Source organism: Cryptomeria japonica, chromosome 3, assembly GCF_030272615.1.
Source record: "Cryptomeria japonica chromosome 3, Sugi_1.0, whole genome shotgun sequence".
NCBI lineage: Eukaryota > Viridiplantae > Streptophyta > Pinopsida > Cupressales > Cupressaceae > Cryptomeria > Cryptomeria japonica.
The window spans coordinates 241286744-241312305 of NC_081407.1; the positions used below are offsets into that span (position 1 = coordinate 241286744).

Here is a 25562-nt window from a genome sequence, read left to right on the forward strand (position 1 = left end):
ATCATAATTTATCTAACCTATTCCTCAACTAAAATATCAATAGAGGATAGTTAAATCCAAATTAAATTAAAAGAATTCAAATGCTCAGCTATTGTATCACCTTCCTTCATGTTAAGAGAAAATAATTTTCATTTGAAGTAGAATTTATTACCAGACTTTTGGCTTGGTAGGTCTCATTGATTTGGTTACACAAAGAATATGTAGTCTCTTCTTTTCATACATTCAAAAGAAAAAAATTAAAAAGACACAACCTTATAGTACTCCATTCCTTTTTATCCACCTTCTCCTGGAGTCTTCATCAAAAAATTTCTCAATCTTTTGTTATTGTGACCCATTGATCTCAACCTTCAAGGAGATCTTCCATTTTTAGCTTCCACAACTCATAATCCATTTCATTTAAATTATCTATGTCAAAACTAGATGAAGTTCCAACCATGAGATCAACACAAATCTGCAAAAGATAGATCAACTAAAACTCCCACAAAATCTCAAAAAACCTTCCTTGTACCACCCAAAACATAGAACCCATCATGATCTTATACAAAATGTGACAAAAGAAGAGGTGAAAAACAATATATGTGGCTTCAAATTAACTATAAATCACATTTAACAATGTTTATCATATGAAATAAATCAACTAGAACATCAAAAGATAACACTACAAATTATTAAACACATAACACAAGAATTATATGGAGAATCCCTTTCAAGAAAAAACTCCACCAAGAAGAGATGAAAGACTTGTATTATGAGAAATATGAAGTTGCAATATAGCTCTCAAACTTCACTCTTTCTTCCAATCCAATAACATAACCCTTGCAAAATAAAAATTAAACAAACTCTTGTTGTTCCCAACTCAACCCCTCAATATATAGATTCTTGGGGGCTAAAAACACCACCATTAAACATTACCATGGGTCAAAGAAAGGTTATAAAATATCATGTGGTAAAAATCCATATGAACCCTGCCTTCAAACATAGTCTCTTACATGACATTAAACCTTCTTACAAGTTGTCAAAATAATCCCCCAAAAATGGGAGATACCCTTACATGCATCATAGACTATCAATAAATATAGTAAGGACACTCATACATGTTTCATAATAACTAGTTCTCACATCCAAGATGATCCACCCCATCTTTAGATCTTACAGTTGTCATAGAATCCATTGTAACATCTCTAAAAATAGGCTTTCCATGCTATAACACTTGATGGTAATCTTTGATGAATAATAAATTGATTTTAAAGAAAACACCATGTGGCAAAAGTGCCAACCCATAAAACACACGCCCATTATGATAAAGCACAATTACTTAATAAAAATAAATGTCAAATAACCATCAAAAAATGTAAAATGATAATAAATAAATAATCCAAAATTTATAAAGCTGAGATACCTTAATTCCCCATAGTAGATTGGAAGGATGAAAATATTAATTTCACCCTAATATAATGCTAATTTTAATGGATCCTTGTGATGAAATATGCTTTGATCAACAAAGTATTCCTTGACAATTTCAAAACCATTATTACCTTGTTACGAAATTTTCTAGAAGCCTAAAAACTACTTTCATAAAAACTAAAACCAGCTAGAGAGCAAAGGTGTTGAAGTAATTAGGGCATTATCTAATTAATTCTATAATTAGGTCATTATAACTTTATTCAATAAGATAAATTTAGGTACATATTATATTAGACTAATCATAATTTATTTTGTCTAATTAATTATGATTGTGACACTTGGCAATAGTTAATTTAATCTTTCTTTAGGGTCTCATTCATGCTTTTCATAAGGATTCAGTTTTTCATTGTAACATTAATGTTTATTTATCAATATACAATTCTTAGGTGGATTTTCTTCACTGCCAAAAAAAAATCATTTAGTTCATTCCTAATTTTCTAAAATATGTCAAATTTTGTGGGGTTTTTTTTTTAAGAAAAAAGATTAAAAGAACAGCTTTGACCTTAATTTTTTGTTTATAATTTCTTTTGGAAAAAGATTTTTGGGTTTTGTTCATAGCTTCAAATTTTATTTTGGTAGCTATTAGATTTTGTATGTAGTATGCAAAATATGTGAAAATCAAATTACAGGGTCATGTAAATTAGTTATCAGCGAGCTAAATTTTGCCTATTTTTCATTTTGCCATAACTTTTGCATATCTGATTTTCAAAAAAATATATCGTCAAAAAGATGATTCCGGTCCTAATCTATTGGTGCTGCATTTTTCATAGATTTTTTTCCTCGTGAATTCTACAAGCCTCAAAAGTTAGATCTAGCTATTTATGCTTAGAGGAACATATCTTGATTCTACTTCTATAAATTTCTATATTCAACATAATTTATAATTATTAATAGATTATTGAAAAAATACCTTTTAATAAATTTTTTATTTCACATCCATTTTGTTAGCTTTTTAAAAAAAAATTATTTTTATATATTATTTAATATCACAAATTAGCATAAAATTTTTGCTTCTGTAAATAATTTTTTAATTAATAATTTAAATTATTGTGATAAAAATTCATTTTTCAACATCCCCAATCTCAAACATCAAGATGATAGAAGTGCAAAAAAAATGTTGTCTTTAAATTTGAGAGTAAGAATCTTCCATATTATTGCCACCAATAGGTTGCTTGTTACATTTGTGTCAATTTAATAATTTTCATTATAATAAAATAGAGTAAAATTATCTATTTATTAATTTAGTTTATGATGACTAATTCATTATCAAGAATATATGCAAATTAAATTTAAGTAGATAAATAGGAATAGAAACAATATTAGTTGATTGATTACAAGATGAATAGATGATTATGTTTAAAGAAACTTATAATCATTTACATATAATCAACTAACAATTCTTTATATATGACTAATTATATTATTCCAATAAATAGTAGTTATACTAATCATTTAATAAAAGAAAAGTTGTTAAATGACTTAAATGTGTATTAGTTGAACAAATACACTAATATTCATTTATTTTATTTTCTGATTTATGTGTATTATTCTTTTCTATACAAAGAGAAAGTAAAGAACCTTTATTTATATGTTGAACTCCATAAATAAATCGAAAGATTCAACATTTAAGCTTATTACTCAAATAAAATTTGAGTATAGATGAGAGGGAAGACGTGCTTTAATAACAACCTCCAAAGGTACTAGTTTTGGCATTGTCATACCAACTCCTTCATTTGTATCAAGGGTTTTATCATCAAGAAGAAACCAATCAAAGCTTTGTAACAACCTTGCAAGAGTTATATGCACTAGGCATGTTGCCAAAAAGGAACAGGGAGATCCCCTCCTTCCTACCCCGAAAGGAAACATCTCAAATTCATTCCCTAATCTATTTCTATATTTTTTTCCAAGAAACGCTCCGGTATAAAATCTAATGGTTGATTCCAAATTCTTGGGTCTCTATGAATTGCCCATGCATTTACAATTAGTATCGTCCCTACTGGAATATGGAAGCCTCCAATTGTGCACGCTTTAATAGATTCACGTGGTACAAGTAAAGGTGTGGGTGGGAAAAGATTCATGTGGTACAAGTAAAGGCGCGGGTGGGAAAAGAGGCAATGTTTCCTTGACTATTGCTTGCAAGTATTTTAGTTTTGGCATATCTGATTCTTCTAGTAATCTACTTTTTCCAATTTTGGAATCAAGCTCCTCTTGGGCCATCTTCATTATGGTGGGATGCAATATTAATAGTGACAATGCCCATTCTAAGGCAAGTGAAGAAGTATCTGAACATGCACTAAATATATTCTAAAAGAAAAAAATAAATTAGTAGCATAAAAATAACAACTACAAGAAAAATCTATCCTAATGATGGATTCATAGAATTTGATCCTAATCATTGACAACAGAAAATCTACATGATGTAATCTAGAAGAAAACATATTGATCATTATGAACTAGGAATTTAAAGTCCACTACACTACTCCTTTTCCTTTTTAATATAAGAAATTCTTTAACAAATATAGATTCCATAATTATTATACATGATATGACAATGGTTATTTCTATTTAACTAGAACACATGAATAAATCACACCAAATAAATCTGGGTGTATACACATACATGGAAAAGAGCTTACCACAGCAGTGGCTTTGATGAAGGTATCTTTGTCAGGGATCGCTTCACTATTCTCCTCAGCCTGCAAGATGAGCACATCTATGAAGTCCATCTCTTCCTTCTCTTCTGGTGGATTTTCTCGGTGCTTCTCCACTATTCTCTGCATGTAAGGATTAAGTTTCCCCTGCACTTTCTTCATTGCCTTCTCATACCCTTGCAAATCAAGCCATTTCAACCAGGGAATATAATCCCCAGTATTGACAATCCCATGGAGCATAAAAGACTCTTCAACCAGATGTGCAATTTCTGCATATGATACCCCCTCTTGCTCTCCAAAATACCGATCACCCATTATCATGCTCATCAGAACATTCAAAGTCATCTGGGACAAAACACTTCTCATATTAACTGTGGTTTTCATCTGAGCATGTTGAAACAGAATATTCACAGTTTTACAAATCTGCTTCATTCTCTTGGGTCGGTATGTTTGGATCTATTTGGCAGAAAGAAGCTCAAGAGCACAAATTTTTCTAACATTTCTCCAGTAGGAGCCATAAGGAGCCCACCCCACAAGCATATAATTATAACCCAAATGCTTTCCCTGAGTAAGACGAGGCCTAGAAGCAAAAGATAAATCATTTACTGTAAAACATTCTTTGGCTAGCTCTGATGAACTGATAATCAAAACTAGGCGGCTACCAAATTTGAGGTGCATAATGGGTCCATAAACTTTTGAGAGTGAATCAAGAATTCTATGAAAGGGTTTTTCTTTGTCTATAAGGAGATGAAAATGGCCTACTATGGGCAACGCTCTGGGTCTTGGGGGGAGTCTACGCCTATCACTTCTATCTTTTTTTAGCCAAACTACTATTATTGCACAGAGAAAAACTGTGGCAAACCCAACTGTAAAATTATAATGCATACTGGATAATATATTCAGGAGTTTTGAATTCATCATCCTCTTGATCTCCATGTTTGTTTTGATTTAATGATCAGCTGTTTAGGTATATAAAGAAACCCTAAGCGACTGTTTCTGGTAAGAATACGCAATCATTGTAAGGCCTATTACGTAACCATGATGAATACAGGCATTTAATTTAATCAGAGGGGATAAGAAATCAAGTCAGACAAAATTGATAGGGATATAAAGATACCGTGAACAAATGTTTTTAATGGTGATACCGAATAATTGATACATCTCTAGCACAATTTTTCTTCTACATCTAGAAAGTTGTTAAATCAAGAATTGTAAATAATCATCAGTCCATAAAAAAAGTCAATGCAATCAAAGACTTGCTCCACAAAATCTCTTATCAGAATTTCTTAAACAATATCCTCAGCGTTTCATGTGCTTGCCAACTCGATTGAAAGCATGTAACACTGACATTTACACCCATGTTTATTTAGTGTTATTTATATAATATAGTGGTAAGTAATTTTAATAAATAAAATATTTGTCAAAAATATCGTATTTGTTTATTATTCAATTGAAAAAATTAATATATGATTATATCATTTCTGTTATGTTTTTATATTTCTTTTAAACTCTTGATTAAAGAAAAATCTATTAAGACTATATTTTTTATTATATTATCATATTTGTTCTTATTCTTGAAAAAAAAATTGATTTTATGTAAAAACACTCTCAATCCCCCATATTTAATAATATTATTTATAAAATATATATTTAAAAAAAAGTAGAAATGTATATTTATTTATATATATATATTTATTAAGAATATTAACACACTAATCTTGTAATAAAAATAATATAAAATTAAGGGTTGGGGGCCTAGCTTGATTGGCAAGAGCTTCTAGTGGTGAACCATGAGGTCATGAGGTCTAGTCTCCCCCCATCCGACATGGTACTAGATGATGTGTCATACTAGTGTCATCGATAAATAAACAATAATTAAAAAAAATCTTGTTTTCCATGCATTTAAGTATAACAAACATGCCAAAATAAATGCTTCTCATTTTAGTATTTTAACATTCCATGTATTATACCATTTACTATTATCATCTTGAATTAGCTAAACACATATTGTTTGATTAATTGGTATGTACTTGCATTTAATATATTTTCATTATATTCATTAAGATCAAGATAATATAAGGAAATATCAATTATATTCAAAAGGCATGAACATTTACATTGTTGTACTTAAAAAAATTAGATTTGCACAATTATCTTAGAAATATTTTCATGGTTGAAATTTGCTATATCTAATCATCCTTATGTATTAATAGGAAAACAAATATTACCTACCTAGTTTACTTTTATCTAGTGCCTAGTAGAGCTATTCACATTATTTTAATTTCACTTACATAGACATCTTAATGTTTGTCTCATCTCATGTGAACTCTACAAGTATTTGTACACTTATCCTAAGAGTCCTTCTCACTTCCTTAACCTTGTGTCTATATGCAAATCTCTTTCATAATTTTTTCATATTTTGTATGATAATATTTGTTTATCTTGCATTTTCATTTGTGAAATTGATCTTGATTGCTCAACACCATGATCATAAAGTCATTTTTTTACAAGAGTTGACTTAGAGATCTTGTATCTTAGTTATTTACAAGCCTTCTAAAGGTTTTTAAAAATACCACAAATCCATATCACGAAGTGGAGAACAACTCAATGATATAAGAAGTGAGAGCACAAATTCTACTAGACCATTTCTACAAGAGAGCAAATCCATAATTACGTAAATGACCTAGACTAATGAATTCAATCCCTTGTAGAGTTTGTTAACTATATAGACCCCATGGAAATTTACAAAGAAAGATATGTTATTTCTAGGATCCATAAAATTTGATTTTAACATCTCTAACATATTTATGTGTCGTTGTCCATTTTAGAGCTAAATATCTTTTTCCACTCATTCACATTCTACAATCGATATTTAATAATCACTATTTTTGATATTTATACCCCATATATCATTTATTAAATTAGTTTAATTTATTCTTTTTCATTTGTATCTATTCTCGATTAATTTTTTGATTAGAAAAAGTGGGATATGCCCATACTATTACATAACCACCCACCTAGTACATAATGAGGAACTCACAACCAGTGAGACCAACAAAAAAGGACAAGCCCTTTTTTGAAAGGAAGCTTAAACAAAGTAGCAACCAATAGGACTAAGGGACCTACCACAACAAAAGTTGCATACTTAGAATAGAGGGGTTTAGGAGAGAACCCCAAACCATCTTATTAACCCTGATCATTGCATTGAAGGCAACACGACCAAGGGAATGGAGAACTAACAATGGGTTTTGAAAGGCATCCCACAACCTTTTTTTGGAGGAAAACTTGTTGACGGTACGACAAAAATAATGCAAGAAAAGTAAGAGGGGGGGGGGGGGTGAATCAGTTTTCCCCCAATTCAACCATATCAACAACAACTTAAGATCTAATTAGGAACAGTAGTAGAAAAGATAAACACCACATCAAAAACACACATAGCACATGGATTTTTGACATGGAAAACCTGGTTAAGGTAAAAACCACAGTGGGAACCTACTCACAATAAGATGATACTCTACAAAAGTATGTGTAAATATTACAATGACGAATGCACATGCACTCACGAACACTACCTAGAGCTCATTGCTCAAAATGACAAAGGGATACAACCCTGGGAAGGCTCACTACCTTACAAAGATTATACAACAATCAATATAACATTAACTGAAAGAATAACATCTCCAAATGACTTATTATAGTTTCGATTAACCACATCGTCTACACAATAACTTTTCTCTTCTCTTCCATAATTTTGAATGATAGATTCGCTTGTTTTCACATACAATACTCCCTCAAATCATAAACAACATTGCAGACACACAACTAACATGATTACAATGCCTATTTATACAAATCATCAACCATAACTCAAGGTCGACTCAACACATAAAGCCTAATTACCAAATTACATCACACGATGAATAAATCCATAAATTGACTAATATAATGTCAGAAAGGACATAGAATGGCCCCAAATTAAATCCTCAAACATGCAACACCACCAATTAATTCATAAAGATCATTTTCAGCATGCTACACCACCAAATATGTCGCATAACATGAAGAATACCACTGGACCAATAAAATCTTCAATAGCGTGCACCATGATCAACACAGACCACCAAAACGCATAGAAAATGATCAGAGAACATAAAAAATAATCATTAATTCTACCACAATCACCACAAAAACTTGGATAATAAGAATCATCATTATCACCATCACTAGAGCTCAAGAACACCAATTGGCAAAATGAAAGATATTCGTGCGAAGTTCTAAATTATGAACCATCTGATCATAGGACACACATGAACATCCCAAACACTCTCCAAAATTTGTAGCTCAATATATCACCATTCTAGAGCAACATGAATCAAAAACCACAACTATGCAACACTGAACACTAAAAAACTAGTCCACATACCAGACCTCACAACTAGACCAAATCATCACATAGCATCATGAAACTCATACTATATCAACTAGAGATAATTATCTTAAAACTCAATAAACCGCATCAACACATCTACAACACATCAACCAAGCCAACTCTCTGAAACAAACCAATTCATTGCAACACAGGAATATGTTGACATCAATGATAACAAAATATCCAAACAACTCTAATATCCAACAATCTCTCCCTTTGGCATTGATGGAAATATATGAGTGTGAAAAACAATCAATTCAAATAAAGAAATCAACAACCAACAATCTTCCCCTTTGACATCATCTCAAAAATATTTTAGGGTATTTCACATGGTCTTCTCCCCCTTTGACATCAATGCCAAAGAGACATAAAAATAATTATTCTTTCATGCATCTCTCCCTATAAGAAGGATAATATCTCTCCCTTAGGAAAAAATCAAAAATCTAAATAACTAAATCATACACTGGCTACTCCCCTAGAGCAACAACACCAACTCATCAATCCAGATAATAGGATAAGATAATGAAGTCCATCGACTCGATGTAGCTCAATGCATCTAGTTCATAGTAGGAGGGGAAATCACCCCTAAATTCTCTCTCAGATATACAAATGTTTCTGTAGGCAATGTATTATTAAATATATATGTAATATGTTCCTTTGTAGGTACATACTCCAATCTCACTTCCTTATGAGTGACTTTCTCTCTCAGAAAATGAAACTTGATTGATATATGCTTTGTCTTAGAATGCAATACTGGATTCTTAGAAATATTGATAGCACTAGAATTTCACAATATATAATAGTAGGCTCATTATAAACAACTCTAATATCCTTCAGCATCTGCTTCTTCCAAATAACCTGAGTATAGTTGCTAGTACCAACAATGAATTCAACTTCTGTAGTAGATAAAGAAATAGAATCTTGCTTCTTACTTGTCCAAGCAACTAGCTTCTTATGCAAAAACAATGCTCCACCAGTAGTGCTCTTTCGGTCATCAACATCACCTACCCAATTAGAATTAGTATAAGCATTTAAATTAAAATATTCATCCTTCGGATACCATAGACTAAAATCAATCATTCCCTTCAAGTATCTAAATATCCTCTTAATAGAAGTAACATGACTTTCCTTCGGATCATCCTAAAATATTGGAAAAAGGCATACAACATTCATAATGTCAGGTCTAGTTTGAGTCAAATAATGCAATACACCAATCATAGATCTGTACAAGGTATGGTTAGCCTCTGAAGATTCATCCTCTTTTTTCATCTTACATCTAGTCACCATACAAGTTCTAGCAGTTATGGAATCATCTAACCCAAATTCCTTCACATACTTAGGTTGAGATATGAAAATGCCTTTATTAGTCTATGTAATTTGCAATCCTAGAAATAATTTCATCTCACCTATCATAGACATCTCAAACTCATATTGAATCAACTAGAGATAAGTATCTCAAAACCCAATAAACTACATCAACACATCTGCAATAGATCAACCAAACCAACTCTTTGAAACAAACCAATTCACTGCAACATAGGAATATGTTGACATCAATGACAATAAAATATCCAAACAACTCTAATATCCAACAAAATTGTGCCACCCAGAAAGAGTTAACCACCTCAATAGGTTGACATGTGGTAGTAACACTAGATGCACCCCTAGGGTTTTGAAAGGCCTCCCTAAAACTTTTCTTGGTAACAAAACCTACCAACAAGAAGGCATGAACCACCTCATTAGTTTCACAATTGACATTGACATAAGAAAACAAAGGTCCATGGTCAAAACCCCACAAACTTTCACCACCTGCAAAATGTACATGGGACAAACATAAGCTTTCTTCATCATAAATATACACTAGAGACAAAGAGGAAACAAAGGTAGAAGCAAGAATCCATACAAAAAGAAGAAATCCTCGAGAGGAGTCCAATATCACCATAGGAGAAAGAAAGAAGGGGAAAAGCCCTCTCTATTTGGGTGATCACAAGGTAACCAACCCTCAACCTATCACCACATCCAACCCACAACTAACAATGGAGAAGTAAATCCCAAGGAAATCTCCTTACCAACAGAAAGTTCATGGGCCCCATGACCCCTCTGAGCTCGGACAAAGAGCAAGAAGGAAAGCACTTCATACAACAAAGACTACCAAAAGAAACCCTCCCCCAGAATAGGGAGCACAAATGGCAGGGATGGCACCACAAACCCCCCCCCCCAAAAAAAAGGCCACGATGCACTAGAAGTATGGACCTAGAAAAAAATTCAAACCCCATCGATATGGGATTGAATGAAACCCAAATCAGCGAAAATAGGCAGCATCATTGGGCTCCATAGGGGCATAACACCAAAACATGAAGGGAACAATAGCCACTAGAAACTCCCAACAATGAGAAACATGAGGTCATCTAAGTGGCCACAAGACATCAAAGATGAGAGTTGATCCACCAAGGAAAGCATAACAAGGGGGCAAGGCATGGAATGACACCACCCATTACAAAAGGAGAATGAGAAGACACCACATAGACACCATCCTTCTTTGAAGACAAGGGCCTAAGAAACTATCATCACAACCACTTGTGAGCACTAAAAGTAGGTGAGAGAGCATCAACAACCCTGTAGTTGTAGCCAAGAAAATAATACAAGACTAGAAAAGAGATCTCCAATGAAACCCACATAGGGATTAAAGGCAAGTGGGAGAGAGCTGCATCTAACCATGAAATGAGAGCCACCCACCAGAAGATCAATGGCATGACCCAATAAAAAGGAGGGAACAATGTTAGTTCAAAAGAAAGGACCTAGAATAAGGCATGAAACCCTTGGGAGGCCACATAGGCACTATAAAGAATGAAACCTTTAGCCCAAACCAAACAAATTGAAAGGGCTGAAGAAAGAAGCTTAGGGAAGGCAACATTCCTTCCCCCATCCCCATTTTCATCCTCCTCACCGATTTCCTTTCCAACAACCCCTCCATCTCCTCCTCTCGAAATCCTAGCACATTCGCTCCTGCTCCCGTCCTCCATTATTGATTAATGTCGAAAGGGTTTTTATTCCTTTATTTAATGATATTAATTTGATTAAATTATTTATGATTATTACTATAAATTTTTTAATCATATAACATAGATGTTTTTAATAGAATATTGGAGGCTATAATGTATTAAATATAAATTTGTAGGTGATGGTTGGACTAGGTTTGGATTATGAATCAATAAATATATAATCCTAGTTCATGAAATAATAATATGAACCAAACTCTTTAAAGTAAATTTTTTCAGCTCATCAAAAGCAAGTAATTCAAAGAAAAATAAATAAAGGAAACAAATAATATTTTATACATCCAACAAAAATAAGGAAAACATCGATGGAATCAAGCAATCAATAAGTGAGAGGAAATAATTATTTATGAATTTTTTACTACAACTTTTCAGAAATTTAGAAACTCCTACGTTTGACCACCTTAACTTGGTCAAAACCTTATGAAATTTAATTTTTTTTAATTTTTCCCTATAGTAGATGAAGCATAGGATGTGATGCATGTTTCAGATTCAAAAAATGTTATACCGTTTGAAAGTTATGAGTGTTTTTCAACTAGTCTATCAATCAGGACTATTGTCACAATTCAATTAGAAAATAAATAATAATTATTTATTAAAGTCGAAATAAGACAAGCCTTTTATTGTTGGAAAGCTGAGAACATCCTTAAAAAACCCTTTTTGTTTTATCAATGTTGGCTACAAAAAAAGTCATTAGCCACCACTGTAAAGTCTAGAAAATCAAGGAATACTAAAAACCATGTTTTTTCAGTTGACTTTCTAGGCTTGCCACTTCCAATCCAAGTCCCAAAGAATTCTCGAGCCAAAATTTGAAATTTGAAATTTGTACAGCAAAAATATCCGATTTTAATAAGTAAATTCACTAACTAAATTCACACATAATCAATCTATTGTTTATTAATATATTAAAATATATTAATTTATAAATAAATTAGAATATTATATTAGGGAGAGGGAGAGGGGGGAGTGGGGTGAGAGAGAGAGAGAGAGAGAGAGAGAGAGAGAGAGAGAGAGAGAGAGAGAGAGAGAGAGAGAGAGAGAGAGAGAGAGAGAGAGAGAGAGAGGCAAGGAGGGAGGGAGAGGGGGGAGGGGGAAGGGAGAGAGAGAGAGGGGGAAGGGAGTGATAGATAAAGATATTAGGGGAGAGGGAGAGAGAGAGAGAGGGGGGGGCTTGTCACTTCCAATATCTGATTTTAATAAGTAAATTCACTAACTAAATTTGCACATAATTAATCTATTGTTTACTAATATATTAAAATATAATATTTTAATATACTAATTTATAAATAAATTAGTTTATGATATTAGGGGGAGAGAGAGAGAGAGAGAGAGAGAGAGGGAGAGGGAGAAGGGAGAGAGAGAGAGAGAGGAAGGGAGGGAGGGAGAGGGGGCAGGGGGAAGGGAGAGAGAGATAAAGAGATTAGGGGAGAGAGAGAGAGAGAGAGAGAGATTAGGGGAGAGAGAGAGAGAGAGAGAGATTAGGGGAGAGGGAGGGAGAGGGAGGGAGGGGGAAAGAGAGTGGGGGAGAGAGAGAGAGAGAGAGAGAGAGAGAAGGGAGAGAGATATGGGGAGAGGGAAGGGAGAGAGATAGAGATATTAGGGGAGAGGGAGAAAGAGATTATGGGTCCTATGATGTCCTAAGGGGTCATATTGTGTCCTACAACCCCTTAGGACACCATATAACCCCTTAAGACACCAAATTGTGTCGTTATGAGTCATATTGTATTCGAAGGGGTCATATTGTGTCATATGACCCCTTTAAAGTACCACATGACCCCTTAGGACACAATATGACCCTTTATGACTCCACATGGTGTCGTTATGGGTCATATGACCCCTTAAGACACCATATGGTGTCTTTAGGCATCATATGGTGTCCTAAGGGGTCATATTGTGTCTTATGACCCCTTAGGACACCATATGACCCCTTAGGACACCATATTGGATTGTTATGGGTCCTATGGTGTCCAAAGGGGTCATATTGTGTCCTACGACCCCTTAGGACACCATATGACCCCTTAAGACACCAAAGTGTTTCGTTATGGGTCGTATTATGTCCTAGGGAGTCATGGGACACCATATGACCCCTAAGAACAACATTCGACCCCTTATGACACCATATTGGGTCATTATGGGTCCTATGGTGTCCTAAGCAATCATATTGTGTCCTATGAACCCTTAGGACACCATTTGACCCCTTAAGACACCAAATTGTGTCGTTGGGGGTAGTATGGTGTCCTAATGGTTCATGCGACACCATATGACCCCTAAGGACAACATACGACCCCTTATAACACCATATTAGGTCGTTATGGGTCCTATGGTGTTGTAAGGGATCTATTATGTCCTATGACCCCTTAGGACACCATATGACCCCTTAAGACACAATATTGGGTCGTTATGGGTCATATGGTGTCCTAAGGGGTCATATTGTGTCTTATGACCCCTTAGGACACCATATGACCCCTTAAGACACCAAATTGTGTTGTTATGGGTCATATGGTGTCTAAAGGGGTCATGGGACACCATACCACCCCTAAGGACAATATACAACCCCTTATGACACCATATTGGGTCATTATGAGTCATATAGTGTCCATAGGGGTCATATTGTGTCTTACAACCCCTTAGGACACCATATGACCCCTTAAGACACCAAATTGTGTTGTCATGGGTCATATTGTGTCCTAAGGGGTCATGGGACATCATATGAACACTAAGGTTAATATACGACCCCTTATGACACCATATTGAGTTGTTATAGTTCCTATGGTGTCCTAAGGGGTCATATTGTGTCCTACGACCCCTTAGGACACCATATGACCCCTTAAGACACCATATTGTGTTGTTATGGGTAACATGGTGTCCTAAGGGGTCATATTGTGTCCTACAACCCCTTAGGACACCATATGACCCCTAAGGACAACATACGACCCCTTATGACACCACCATATTGGGTCTTTATGAGTCATATGGTGTCCATAGTGGTCATATTGTGTTCTACAACCCCTTAGGACACCATATGACCCCTTAAGACACCAAATTGTATTGTTATGGATCATATTGTGTCCTAAGGGGTCATGGGATACCATATGACCCCTAAGGTCAATATACGACCCCTTAGGACACCATATTGGGTTGTTATGGGTCCTATGGTGTCCTAAGGGGTCATATTGTGCCCTACGACCCTTTAGGACACCATATGACCCTTTAGGACATCATATGACCCCTTAGGACACCATATGACTAGTTAAGACACACAATTGTAATGTTATGAGTCATATGGTGTCCTAAGGGGCCATGGGACACGATATGATGCCTAAGGAAAACATACGAGCCCTTATGACACCATACTTGGTCATTATGAGTCATATGGTGTCCATAAGGGTTATATTGTGTCCTATGACCCCTTAGAACACCATATGACCCCTTAAGACACTAAATTCTATTGTTATGGTTTATATTGTGTTGTAAGGGGTCATGGGACACCATATGACCCCTAAGGTCAACATACGACCCCTTATGACACTATATTGGGTCATTATGGGTCCTATGGTGTCTTAAGGTGCCATATTGTGTCCTACGACCCCTTAGGACACCATATGACCCCTTAAGACAACAAACTATGTTGTTATGGGTCATATGGTGTCCTAAGGGTCATGGGACACCATATTACCCCTAAGGACAACATACGAGCCCTTATGACACTATATTGGGTTGTTATGAGTCATATGGTGTCTATAAGGGATATATTGTGTCTTATAATCCCTTAGGACACCATACGCCCCTTTAGACACCAAATTCTATCATTATGGGTCATATTGTGTCCTAAGGGGTCATTGGATACTGATGACTCTTACGAACAACATACGACCACTTATGACACCATATTGGGTTGTTATGAGTCATACGGTGTCCTAAGGGGTCATATTGTGTCGTACAACCCCTTAGGACACCATATGACCCCTTTAAGATACCAAATTGTGTCGTTATGGGTCATATGGTATCCTAAGGGGTCAAGGGACACCATATGACCACTAAGGACAACATACGAGCCCTTATAACACCATATTTGGTTGTTATGAGTCATATGGTGTCCTAAGGGGACATATTGTGTCTTACAACCCCTTAGAACACTATATCACCCCTTAAGACACCAAATTGTGTCATTATGGTTCATATTGTATCCTAAGGGGTCATGGAACACTATATGACCCTTGGGGACAACATACGGCCCCTTATGACACCATATTGGGTCGTTATGAGTCATATGGTGTCCATAGGGGTTATATTGTGTCCTATGACCCCTTAGGACACCATATGACCCCTTAAGACACCATATTGGGTCATTATGGGTCCTATGGTGTCGTAAGGGGTTATATTGTGTCCTACCTGATTAGAAAGAATGGCATACCTACATTTGAAGACCATGAGAGATACAAAACCATTCTAAGGTATTTACACCTTATTATAGCTACAAATGTCAAGTTGTTGAAGCATCAAGCAAACTCAAAGACCAAAGAGCTATGGACAGTGACTACTATTGATCATGAAGCAATACTAGATACTCTTAAGCAAAGAGATGACCCTTCAGGCATATTTGAGTAGCAGGTTTTTAATGGTGGCTTATTTTTTTTATCATGCATTTAATTTCAAACAATGATCATTAAACCTTAATGTTCAAGTTTTTTATGTGTATATTAAGGATGTGTTCAAAATGCAGGTCTATAGATTAATGGTTTTTTTTGGCAACACAATTTTTGCATGCACATAGCGGGTACACTCGATATAATTAGAAGGGATGTATTTTTGGAACATGACTTATTATCATGCATTAGATGAGCTTTACAGTTTTTGTTATTATACAACACTATTTGACAATTTTTGATGATATAATTATCACAAAACCTTTATGCTCATGCAGGTCTTTTTTGATGATATACAACAGTATCGCATTATGATTTTTGCGTCAACATAGTGGGTTCTCTTGATATAATTCAAAGGGACGTATTTTTATGGTATATAATCCCACCTTTTCATTTATTATCGTGCATTGTACTTGAAGTGATTATCATAAAGCCTTTATGTTCATCCATGCATTTTATGTGTAGACTAACAATTCTTAAAAATACAGGTTCATGTTAGATCATTTGTCATTGACTAGTTTACTCTTGGTGATGGTAAATATTCCTTTGTGCATTAATGAGATTAAATTTTGTGCATAAACACTAAGTCAAGTGAATTTATTTCTATTTAGAAATGACCATATCTACCATCGTCTTTAACCATGCATAGAAATGCAGTGAGAAGGGATTTACTCAACATGTGCCTTTCTTCAAAGTTATGCTTGTATACTTTGCAGAGAAACTGGTAAGTTTCGTAATTATACAATCTTGTACATCTTAAAAATGTTTCAAATGATCTATTTATAATTTTATAAAATAATTTATATTAAGTGTTATAATTTGTTTCTTGTAGCACATTCATTCCACATAAAAAGGTTGCTTATTTTGGTCTTCATTTATATGCAGGCATTTCTATACGTAAGCTTTTCTCTTAGGACATGAGGATGTCTAATGCAGATGAAGTGGGATGTTGTATTTATATATGGATGTGAATTAATGTAACTTTATTATGATGATATACAATGTCCATGAGCAAATTGGTTTAGTTATATTGATGATATGCAATGTATCTATACATGAGTACACTGGTTTAGTTGTATTGATAATGAAAAAAAATCATGTTTGTGTTAAAATGTGGTGACTGATCAGCAAAGTACTGTTAAAAATGCATGTTATAAGTGGCTAGGATGTTTAAGGCATTGTAAGGTTGATGTACTATTTTTGCTGGATAATAAGAAAGATTGGATGACTGTGTATGGTGGACATAACCCATTCTAGGTGAACCACATTAAATCTCTGTGTTATCTGTGTCCTGTTTTATTTCTTTATCTTTTGTATTTAAATCTGCATATAATTGTTAGTTCATATTTGCTTCGGATCTGCTTGAAACACTAACAATTGGTATTAGAGCGAGGTTTTTTGTAAATTGGTAGGACTTTCAGATTTGAGTGGAAGCAATGGAGGATTCCAAATTCAAGGTTGAAAAGTTTAACGGCTAGAATTATCAGTTATGGATAATGCAGATGGAGGATTACCTGTATCAAAAGGATTTGTGGCGGCCATTGGAAGGAAAGGTAAAGAAAGCGACCACAATGTCAGATGAAGAGTGGGACATTTTAGATAGAAAGGCACTGGGATCCATTCAATTGTGCCTTGCACCATCTGTAGCATTCAATATAAAAGAAGCAAAAATAGCTGTAGATTTGATGGCAACATTGGCTAAGTTGTATGAGAAACCCTCGGCTTCGAATAAGGTATTTCTTATGAAGCGTTTATTTAATTTGAAAATGAGTGAGGGAGGATCTATAGCAGAGCACTTAAATGATTTAATATAATTACCAGCCAATTGTCTTCAGTAAAAATTACCTTTGCAGAAGAGGTTAGGGCTCTCTTGATTTTATATTCTTTGCCAGAAAGCTGGAATAGCTTGGTTAAGGCTGTAAATAACTCTGTCTCTAGTAAAAATACTTTGGTATTTCATGATATTGTTGGTGTTATCCTAAGCAAGGAAATGTGAAGGAAAAGCATAGGTGAGACTCCAACATCATCAGGTAGTGTTTTGAATGTGGAGAACAAAGGAAGATCAGAGGAAAGAGGAAAAGGCCCTAGGAATGAGAAGTCACAAGGGAAGTCAAAGAAAGGACGCTCTCAATCTAGAAGAAAGAAAGATTGCTGATACTGCGGAAAGCCTGGTCATCTAAAGAAAGACTGTTGGTCTCAGAAAAACAAAGAAGGAGACAAAAATGAAAATGACAGTAAGGAAGCTAATATTCCAAGTAATACTTTACAAGATGCTTTAATCTTATGTTTGGATAATGTTAATGATTCCTAGGTAATAGATTCTGGGGCTTCATTTCATGCTACACCCCATAGAAAATTTTTTCTAGATTATATTCAAGGTGATTTTGGACAGGTATATTTGGGTGATGATGAGCCCTATCAAATTGTTGGAAAAGGAAAGATAAAGATCAAGTTGCAGAATGGTAATGACTGGTTTCTGTAGGAGGTAAGACATGTTCCTAATTTAAGAAGAAATTTACTTTCTGCAGGGCAACTACGTAGTGAAGGTTGCATCATTACCTTCTCAAACAGTATGTGGAAGGTCACTAAAGGATCATTAGTAGTAGCTAAAGGTGCAAAGGTAGGCACATTATATCTGTGTACTGGTAACACTTAGTCTACCTTAGCTGCTACAGATAAAGTTACTGTAGGGACAACAACAATAAATGTTGCAAGAATAGATTCGATAATGTGGCACCATAGGCTTGGGCACATGAGTGAGAAAGGGATGAAAACCCTTTACTCCAAAAATCTATTGCCGGGACTAAAGAAGATTGATTTAGAGTTCTGTGAAAACTTTATTTATGGTAAACAAAAAAGAGTCAGATTTCTCAAGATTAGGAAAGAGAAGAAGAGTGAGAAGTTAGAGCTAGTACATTCAGATGTATGGTGACCGGCTCAGGTATCATCTCTTGGTGGCTCTTGTTATTATGTTATTTTTTTTGATGACTCAACCAGAAAAAAATGGGTATATTTCCTAAAACAAAAATCAGATGTTTTTGAAACTTTTCAGAAATGGAAAGCTTTGGTTGAGAATGAGACAGAAAAAAAGTTGAAGTGTCTCAGATTGGATAATGGAGGTGAGTATTGCAGCAAAGAATTTGAATATTATTGCTCCTTAAATGGGATTCAAAAGCAGAAGATAGTTCCAGGAACTCCACAGGAAAATGGTGTGTCAAAGAGAATGAATAGGACTATCATGGAACGCGTGAGGAGCATGAGATTGCATGCTGGATTGCCCTTACATTTTTGGGCAAATGCTATACATACTGCTGTCTATTTGATAAATAGAGGACCTTCAACCCCTTTGGATGGTGGTATTCTAGAGGAGGCATGGACTGGTAAAAAGGTAAATTATTCTTTTCTAAAAAATTTTGGTTGCGAAGCTTTTGTCCATGATAAAGAAAACAGAACCAAGCTTGATGCTAAATCTCAAAAATGTACCTTCATTGGATATGGGATAAATGAATATGGCTATCGGTTATGGGATTTTGAAAATAAGAAAATAATTAGAAGTAGAGATGTTATATTCAATGAGAAGGTTATGTATAAAGAACAGATGCAGGAAAGAAGCATTAACAAGACAAACAAGAATATGTGTTGTTGGATGAGATTCCTACAAATGAAATGCCATAGGTACCTGATGCTCAGCAACAATAGATTGTCCCAAAAACTCCTGCAAGTGTTAGACGTTCTACAAGGACAAGTAGACCCCCTGAAATTTTTTCTCCTTCTTTGTATTCTATCTTATGAACAGATTTTGGTGAACCAGAAGAATATGAAGAAGCAATGCAGGTAGATGCCAAACAATAGTGGGAGCTAGGCATGAAAGAGGAGATGGACTCCTTGATGAAAAATAAGACTTGGGACTTAGTCCCTTTACTTGCAGAAAAAAGAGCCTTGCCTAACAAATGGGTTTATCGGTTCAAGGAGGAGGAAGGAGGTCAGAAAAGATATAAGGCTAGACTTGTGGTAAAATGTTTTGCATAGAAAAAGGGTATAGATTATGATAAAATATTTTCTCCAGTTGTAAAAATGACTTCAATTAGAACTGTACTTAGTCTTGTGGCTGCAAATGATTTATGTCTTGAACAATTAGATGTCAAAACAGCTTCTCTCCATGGAGATTTGGAGGAGGAAATTTACATGTTGCAACCATAGGGATATGAGGTCAAAGGTAAGGAGAACTTGGTGTGCAAGTTGAAGAAAAGTCTGTATGGCCTAAAGCAAGCATCCCAACAATGGTACTTAAAATTTGATAGTTTCATGGCTGAACACGGTTATCATAGATGTCATTTTGATCATTGTGTATATTTTAAGAGATTTGATAATGGCAGTTATATTATCCTGTTGCTTTATGTTGATGACATGCTTGTTGCTGGGTCTCACATGCAACATATAAATGATCTTAAACAGAAATTAGCCAGGTCATTTGCTATGAAGGATTTGGGTGCAGCTAAGCAAATTCTTGGTATGAGGATTACACGGGACAGGAAAAATAGGACCTTGAATTTGTCCCAAAGTAAGTATATAAATAAGGTGTTGAAAAGATTTAACATGCAGGATGCAAAAGCAGTTAGTACACCTTTGGCTAGTCATTTCAAATTGACTAAGGAGATGTGCCCAAAGGCACGGGAAGAGGTTAATAAAATGTCTAACATCCCATATGCATCAGCTATTGGTAGTTTGATGTATGCAATGGTATGCACAAGGCCAGATATTGCACATGCAGTGGGAGTTGTGAGCAGGTTATGAGTAATCCGGGTATGGAACATTGGAATGCTGTGAAATGGATTCTTCAGTATTTGAAAGGAACTACTACGAAGGCATTATGTTTCAAAGGATCGAATGCTGCTCTAAGTGGATTTGTTGACTCTAATCTGGCGGGTGATATTGATTCACAGAGGAGTACTATAGGGTATGTTTTTACTATAGGGGGAACTGCAGTCAGTTGGATTTCTAGGCTACAAAAGGTTGTTGCACTTTCAACCACTGAAGCTGAGTATGTTGCTGCTACAGAAGCTAGCAAGGAGATGATTTGGTTGCAATGTTTTCTAGAGGAATTGGGTCAAACACAAGAGGATAGCCCATTGTATACTGATAGCCAGAGTGCCATTTATCTTGCCAAGAACTCTGCTTTTCATTCAAGGACAAAGCACATTCAGCTCAGGTACCACTTCATCCGAACTATTTTGGAGGAGGGTCAGTTATGGCTTGATAAGATTCACGCAAGTGAGAATCTTGCCGATATGTTCATGAAGGCAGTTCCATAGGAGAAGCTGATTTCTTCATCAGTTTTTGTTGGTCTTCTTGATTAATAATTGTAGAATTTATACTAGTCGAGTCCTAGTGTTTTATCCAGCGGATGTTGCATGTACACTGGTGTCGTGTAGTATCAGTCTCCAAGTGGGAGATTGTTCAGTGTGGAGCCTAATCAGTCTCCAAGTGGGAGATTGTTAAAATGTGGTGACTAATCAATAAAGTACTGTACACTCAGCACATATCCTCTCGCCCCTGAGAAATTTTTTTTTGCCATTTTTTGTTGATGAAAACCGATATTGTAATAAAACCCTAAAAAGGCCGACTTTGTTTGTTGCCCTAAAAATGAATGTTATAAGCGGCTGGGATGCTTAAGGCATTGTAAGGTTGATGTACTATTTTTGTTGGATAATAAGAAATATTGGACGACTGTGTATGGTGGACGTAACCCATTCTGGGTGAACCATGTTAAATCTTTGTGTTATCTATGTCCTGTTTTATTTCTTTATCTTTTGTATTTAAATCTGCATATAATTGTTAGTTCATATTTGCTTCGGATCTCCTTGAAACCCTAATAGTTTGCATATCCCTTCATGGATGTCACATGCAAGTGTAATGGTAATTATGTGTATACAATAAATGGAAATATCGATGATCATTATGTGTCTATGGTGTAATACTTGTTTATCTATATTTTTCATTGAATGAGAGTGACGATTTTTTTGCCAACTTTGCAAAAAATGCTGCCCTAAAAAACCGAAGGGAAAATTAAAAAACCAAGATAGGATTTTGTAGGGACCCCTCTCATGGCCCTGTAGATTCAAACAGATCATTTGGAGGTGCACGGATTCTAAGTTAGGGCCCATCAAAGTTTGACAATTTTTAGCACTTACGGTGCTCAAGGGACGACGTTTGTAGGGTATGACCCTGAGCATTCAATTGAGTCGGGGAAAAAAATAGGAGCATGCATAGGGTAATAATGCCTAACTGGACATGTCAGAGGCAACTGTTCATTATCATGACAAGAACAATGAGAAATTGACCACATGACAATATTCGATTGAATGAGACTGATGATTTTTTTGCCAATTGATAAAATGCTTCCCTAATAAAAATGTAGGGAAAATTGAAAAACCAAGATAGGCTTTTGTAGGAACCCCTCTCTTGGACCGTAGGTTCAAATAGATCATTTGCAGGTGCCACGGATTCCGAGTTAGGGCCCGTCAAAGTTTGACAATTTTTAGCACTTAGGGTGCTCAAGGGACAATGTCGGTAGAGTATGACCCTGAGCGTTCGACTGAGTTTGGGGGAAAAAATAGGAGAATGCATAGGGTAATGATGAATTGTATTTTATTGCTCATTAAATGAATTGTATTGTATTGTTCATTAAATGAATTTTATTGTTCATTATACAAACAACACTTACGATGAAATGAAATGAATTGTATTGTTCATTAAATAACCATTATTAACCATAGGTTCAGTGTGAGCATCATCATGATTCACTTAAGTTGAAGCTGCTGCCCATGTGTTTCTTCTACATTTTTACTCCCACATAAACTGAAGAGCTCACCATCTAGCTGCTCTTCTGCATTTGTTTGCACCATTACTTCACAGAAGCCAAGAATTCAACAATACAAAGAAAAGAATGCAATTGAAAGATTTTGATAAAATGATTGGAGGTGAAGGTAGATTTAAAGGATTGGGTGGGCACGGAGGGCGCGCTTTTGATGCTCTTCTGACAGTGAGATCCATTGTTAAGGCGACAGGTGACCGATGAATCCCTATTCAGATTTTCAGTTATACAAATTTCCTTTTACTTTAATCAATCATTTCATGTAAGACATGAAATTTACTCTCAAAAGTTATTTTAAAATGAATTTGAAAACTTATTTATATGTCAATATTGAGAATCATCAAGTTATTGACCATGTTTGTCAAGATATAACTTAATATTATTTAAATGATCATCAAATACCTCAATAACAAAAACACATAAAGATAAAAAATATGATAACAGGTATTGATGATCAGATATTACTAGTTTTAACTCTTCCAAGAGCTCTCAAGATAACCATAATGAATTGAGAAGGACCAATAACTATTTAGAATGATAAATGTAAATAATATAAATTACAAGTCTATTTGTTATAATTTATTATGAACTTATGATAGATAAGTAAATATTTTAAAATATGATTAATATTTACAAACAATTATAAAATATGTATTCGCCTTAACTATTAGATTAATTACATTATATAAAGCATTTAAAAAATCTATAAAATATAGAAAAAAAATTAAGCATAATATATATTTTTTTCTCTAAATTTAATCTGATTTTTGTTACTGTATAGTCATTCAACAGAGACCAATTACAGTAAAGGAGAAAATTGGTGATGAAAAACATAAATATTACAATTTATTAATTTACTACTAAAAAAATCCAAAAATAGTACAATCCACACACAAGAATCAGAAAAACATACTTACTGTATGAAAACATCATAACCAGTCACTAAACTTTCCCTTCTTAAAATATACTTAAACACCATCCATTAAATATCTTTAATCTTTAAATGTTCTTTCACCTTCTTTCTTTTCACAATGCACTTAATGCTGCCTTTCTCTTTTCTTTTTTTCTCTTCTTTTTCTTCTGCCTCCTCATCAGTAGACTGCAGATATAGAGATGCCAACATTACATTCCTTATTAAAAAATACAAACTAAGTGAAATCAATTTATATGATTGTTTATTTCCTTTATAAACCGATTGAAAAAACTGGGTAAATAGATTAAAGAGAAGTTACAGAGGTAGAAGAGCTTCTTACGAGATTGAGCTTTGCAATCAACCCCTTCTGATCTGTTTTCCCTTCACTATCACTGGGCTCTTTGGGCTCCACCACACCTGCAGGGTGAATGGTGTCTAGGTGTCCATTTACATGTGGATCTGCAGGAAGAATCTACTGGTCATTCGTTTCCTCTTCATTCTTCTTCCCAAAACCCTTCTGCTCTGGTTCATTTCTCTCCATTCAAACTCTCTTTCTGTGTCTCTCTTTCTGATTCACTTGGGTGTTTGAGATTCTCCATAGGTTTAGTGTCAGCATCATCATGATTCAGTGGAAGTGGAAGCTGCTGCCCATGTGTTTCTTCTTCATTTTTATTCTCACATAAACTTAAGAAATCATCATCTTGCTGCTCTGCTGCATTTGTTTGCGCCATTACTACACACAAGCCAAGAATTCAACAATACAAAGAGAAGAATGTAGTTGAAAGACTTTGATAAAATGGTTAGACGTGAGGTTAGTTTTAAAGGGTTGGACGGGCATGGAGGACGTGCTTTTGATGGTCTTGTGACAGTGAGATCCATTGTTAAGGTGACACGTGACTGATGAATCCTGATTCAGAATTTCAGTTATACAAGTTTCCTTACTTTAAAGACGATTTGCACTATTTTTGGCCCTCGTAATTAATTTTTTAAATGCATGGTAACGTAGAAGTCAGATTTTGTCACAGTTGCGAAGTAACGCTCAAAGTTTTTTTAATTGAGAGAAAATAGTAACGGTACTAATTAATTACAATGAATCAGAACCGTACCCTCCGTTACCATGAACCGCGTTACTATGAACCGTGAAGAATGTGAAAAGAAAATGACGAACAAGAACATTAATGTGTTAATTGCCCACTTGAAAGTATTTATAGGAATTTTAAATTCTTAATCGCTTAGGATTATGAAAGTACTGGATAAATTAGGGAAGAGGAACAAAAATTAATGCCTTATTTTTTTAAATTAAAAGAAATATTATATTTGTGGAAGTCATATATATATATATATAGTCATTCTCATATCTTATAATTAAGAATATTTAAAGCTTATTAGTACTTCCAATCAGTTGCAGCCAATGTTTATTAATTATATTGATCAATTTTTTCTTTCGATGTTTTGTTAGGTAAAATTTTAGGTCATTAATTTAATACAAAAAATTAGATATTAAGATTTAAATAATAATTTAATATTAT

At 34.6% G+C, this 25562-nt stretch overlaps 1 protein-coding gene across 1 annotated transcript; it reads right to left on the reverse strand.

Annotated features, from left to right (window-relative positions):
* Positions 1-3501: 3501 nt before the first annotated feature.
* On the reverse strand, positions 3502-24764 carry LOC131074429 (cytochrome P450 81Q32-like). Its single transcript, XM_058011057.2, has 5 exons — positions 24581-24764; positions 24374-24492; positions 24136-24219; positions 4101-4499; positions 3502-3768 (listed from the first exon to the last, which is right to left on the reverse strand). The coding sequence occupies exons 1-5, from the start codon at positions 24762-24764 to the stop codon at positions 3502-3504; spliced, it is 1053 nt and encodes a 350-aa protein (XP_057867040.2).
* Positions 24765-25562: the final 798 nt, after the last annotated feature.

What these genes read in the sequence shown, in the direction of transcription:
- LOC131074429 (XM_058011057.2), bottom strand. Translation starts at nt 24,764, where the DNA reads ATGGCGCAAACAAATGCAGCAGAGCAGCAAGATGATGATTTCTTAAGT. An exon ending in GCATTGTGAAAAGAAAGAAG is followed by an intron (nt 4,500 to 24,135) that starts GTGAAAGAACAT and finishes CAACATGCTCAG; the next exon opens with ATGAAAACCACAGTTAATAT. An exon ending in TCATCAAAGCCACTGCTGTG is followed by an intron (nt 3,769 to 4,100) that starts GTAAGCTCTTTT and finishes TTTTTCTTTTAG; the next exon opens with AATATATTTAGTGCATGTTC.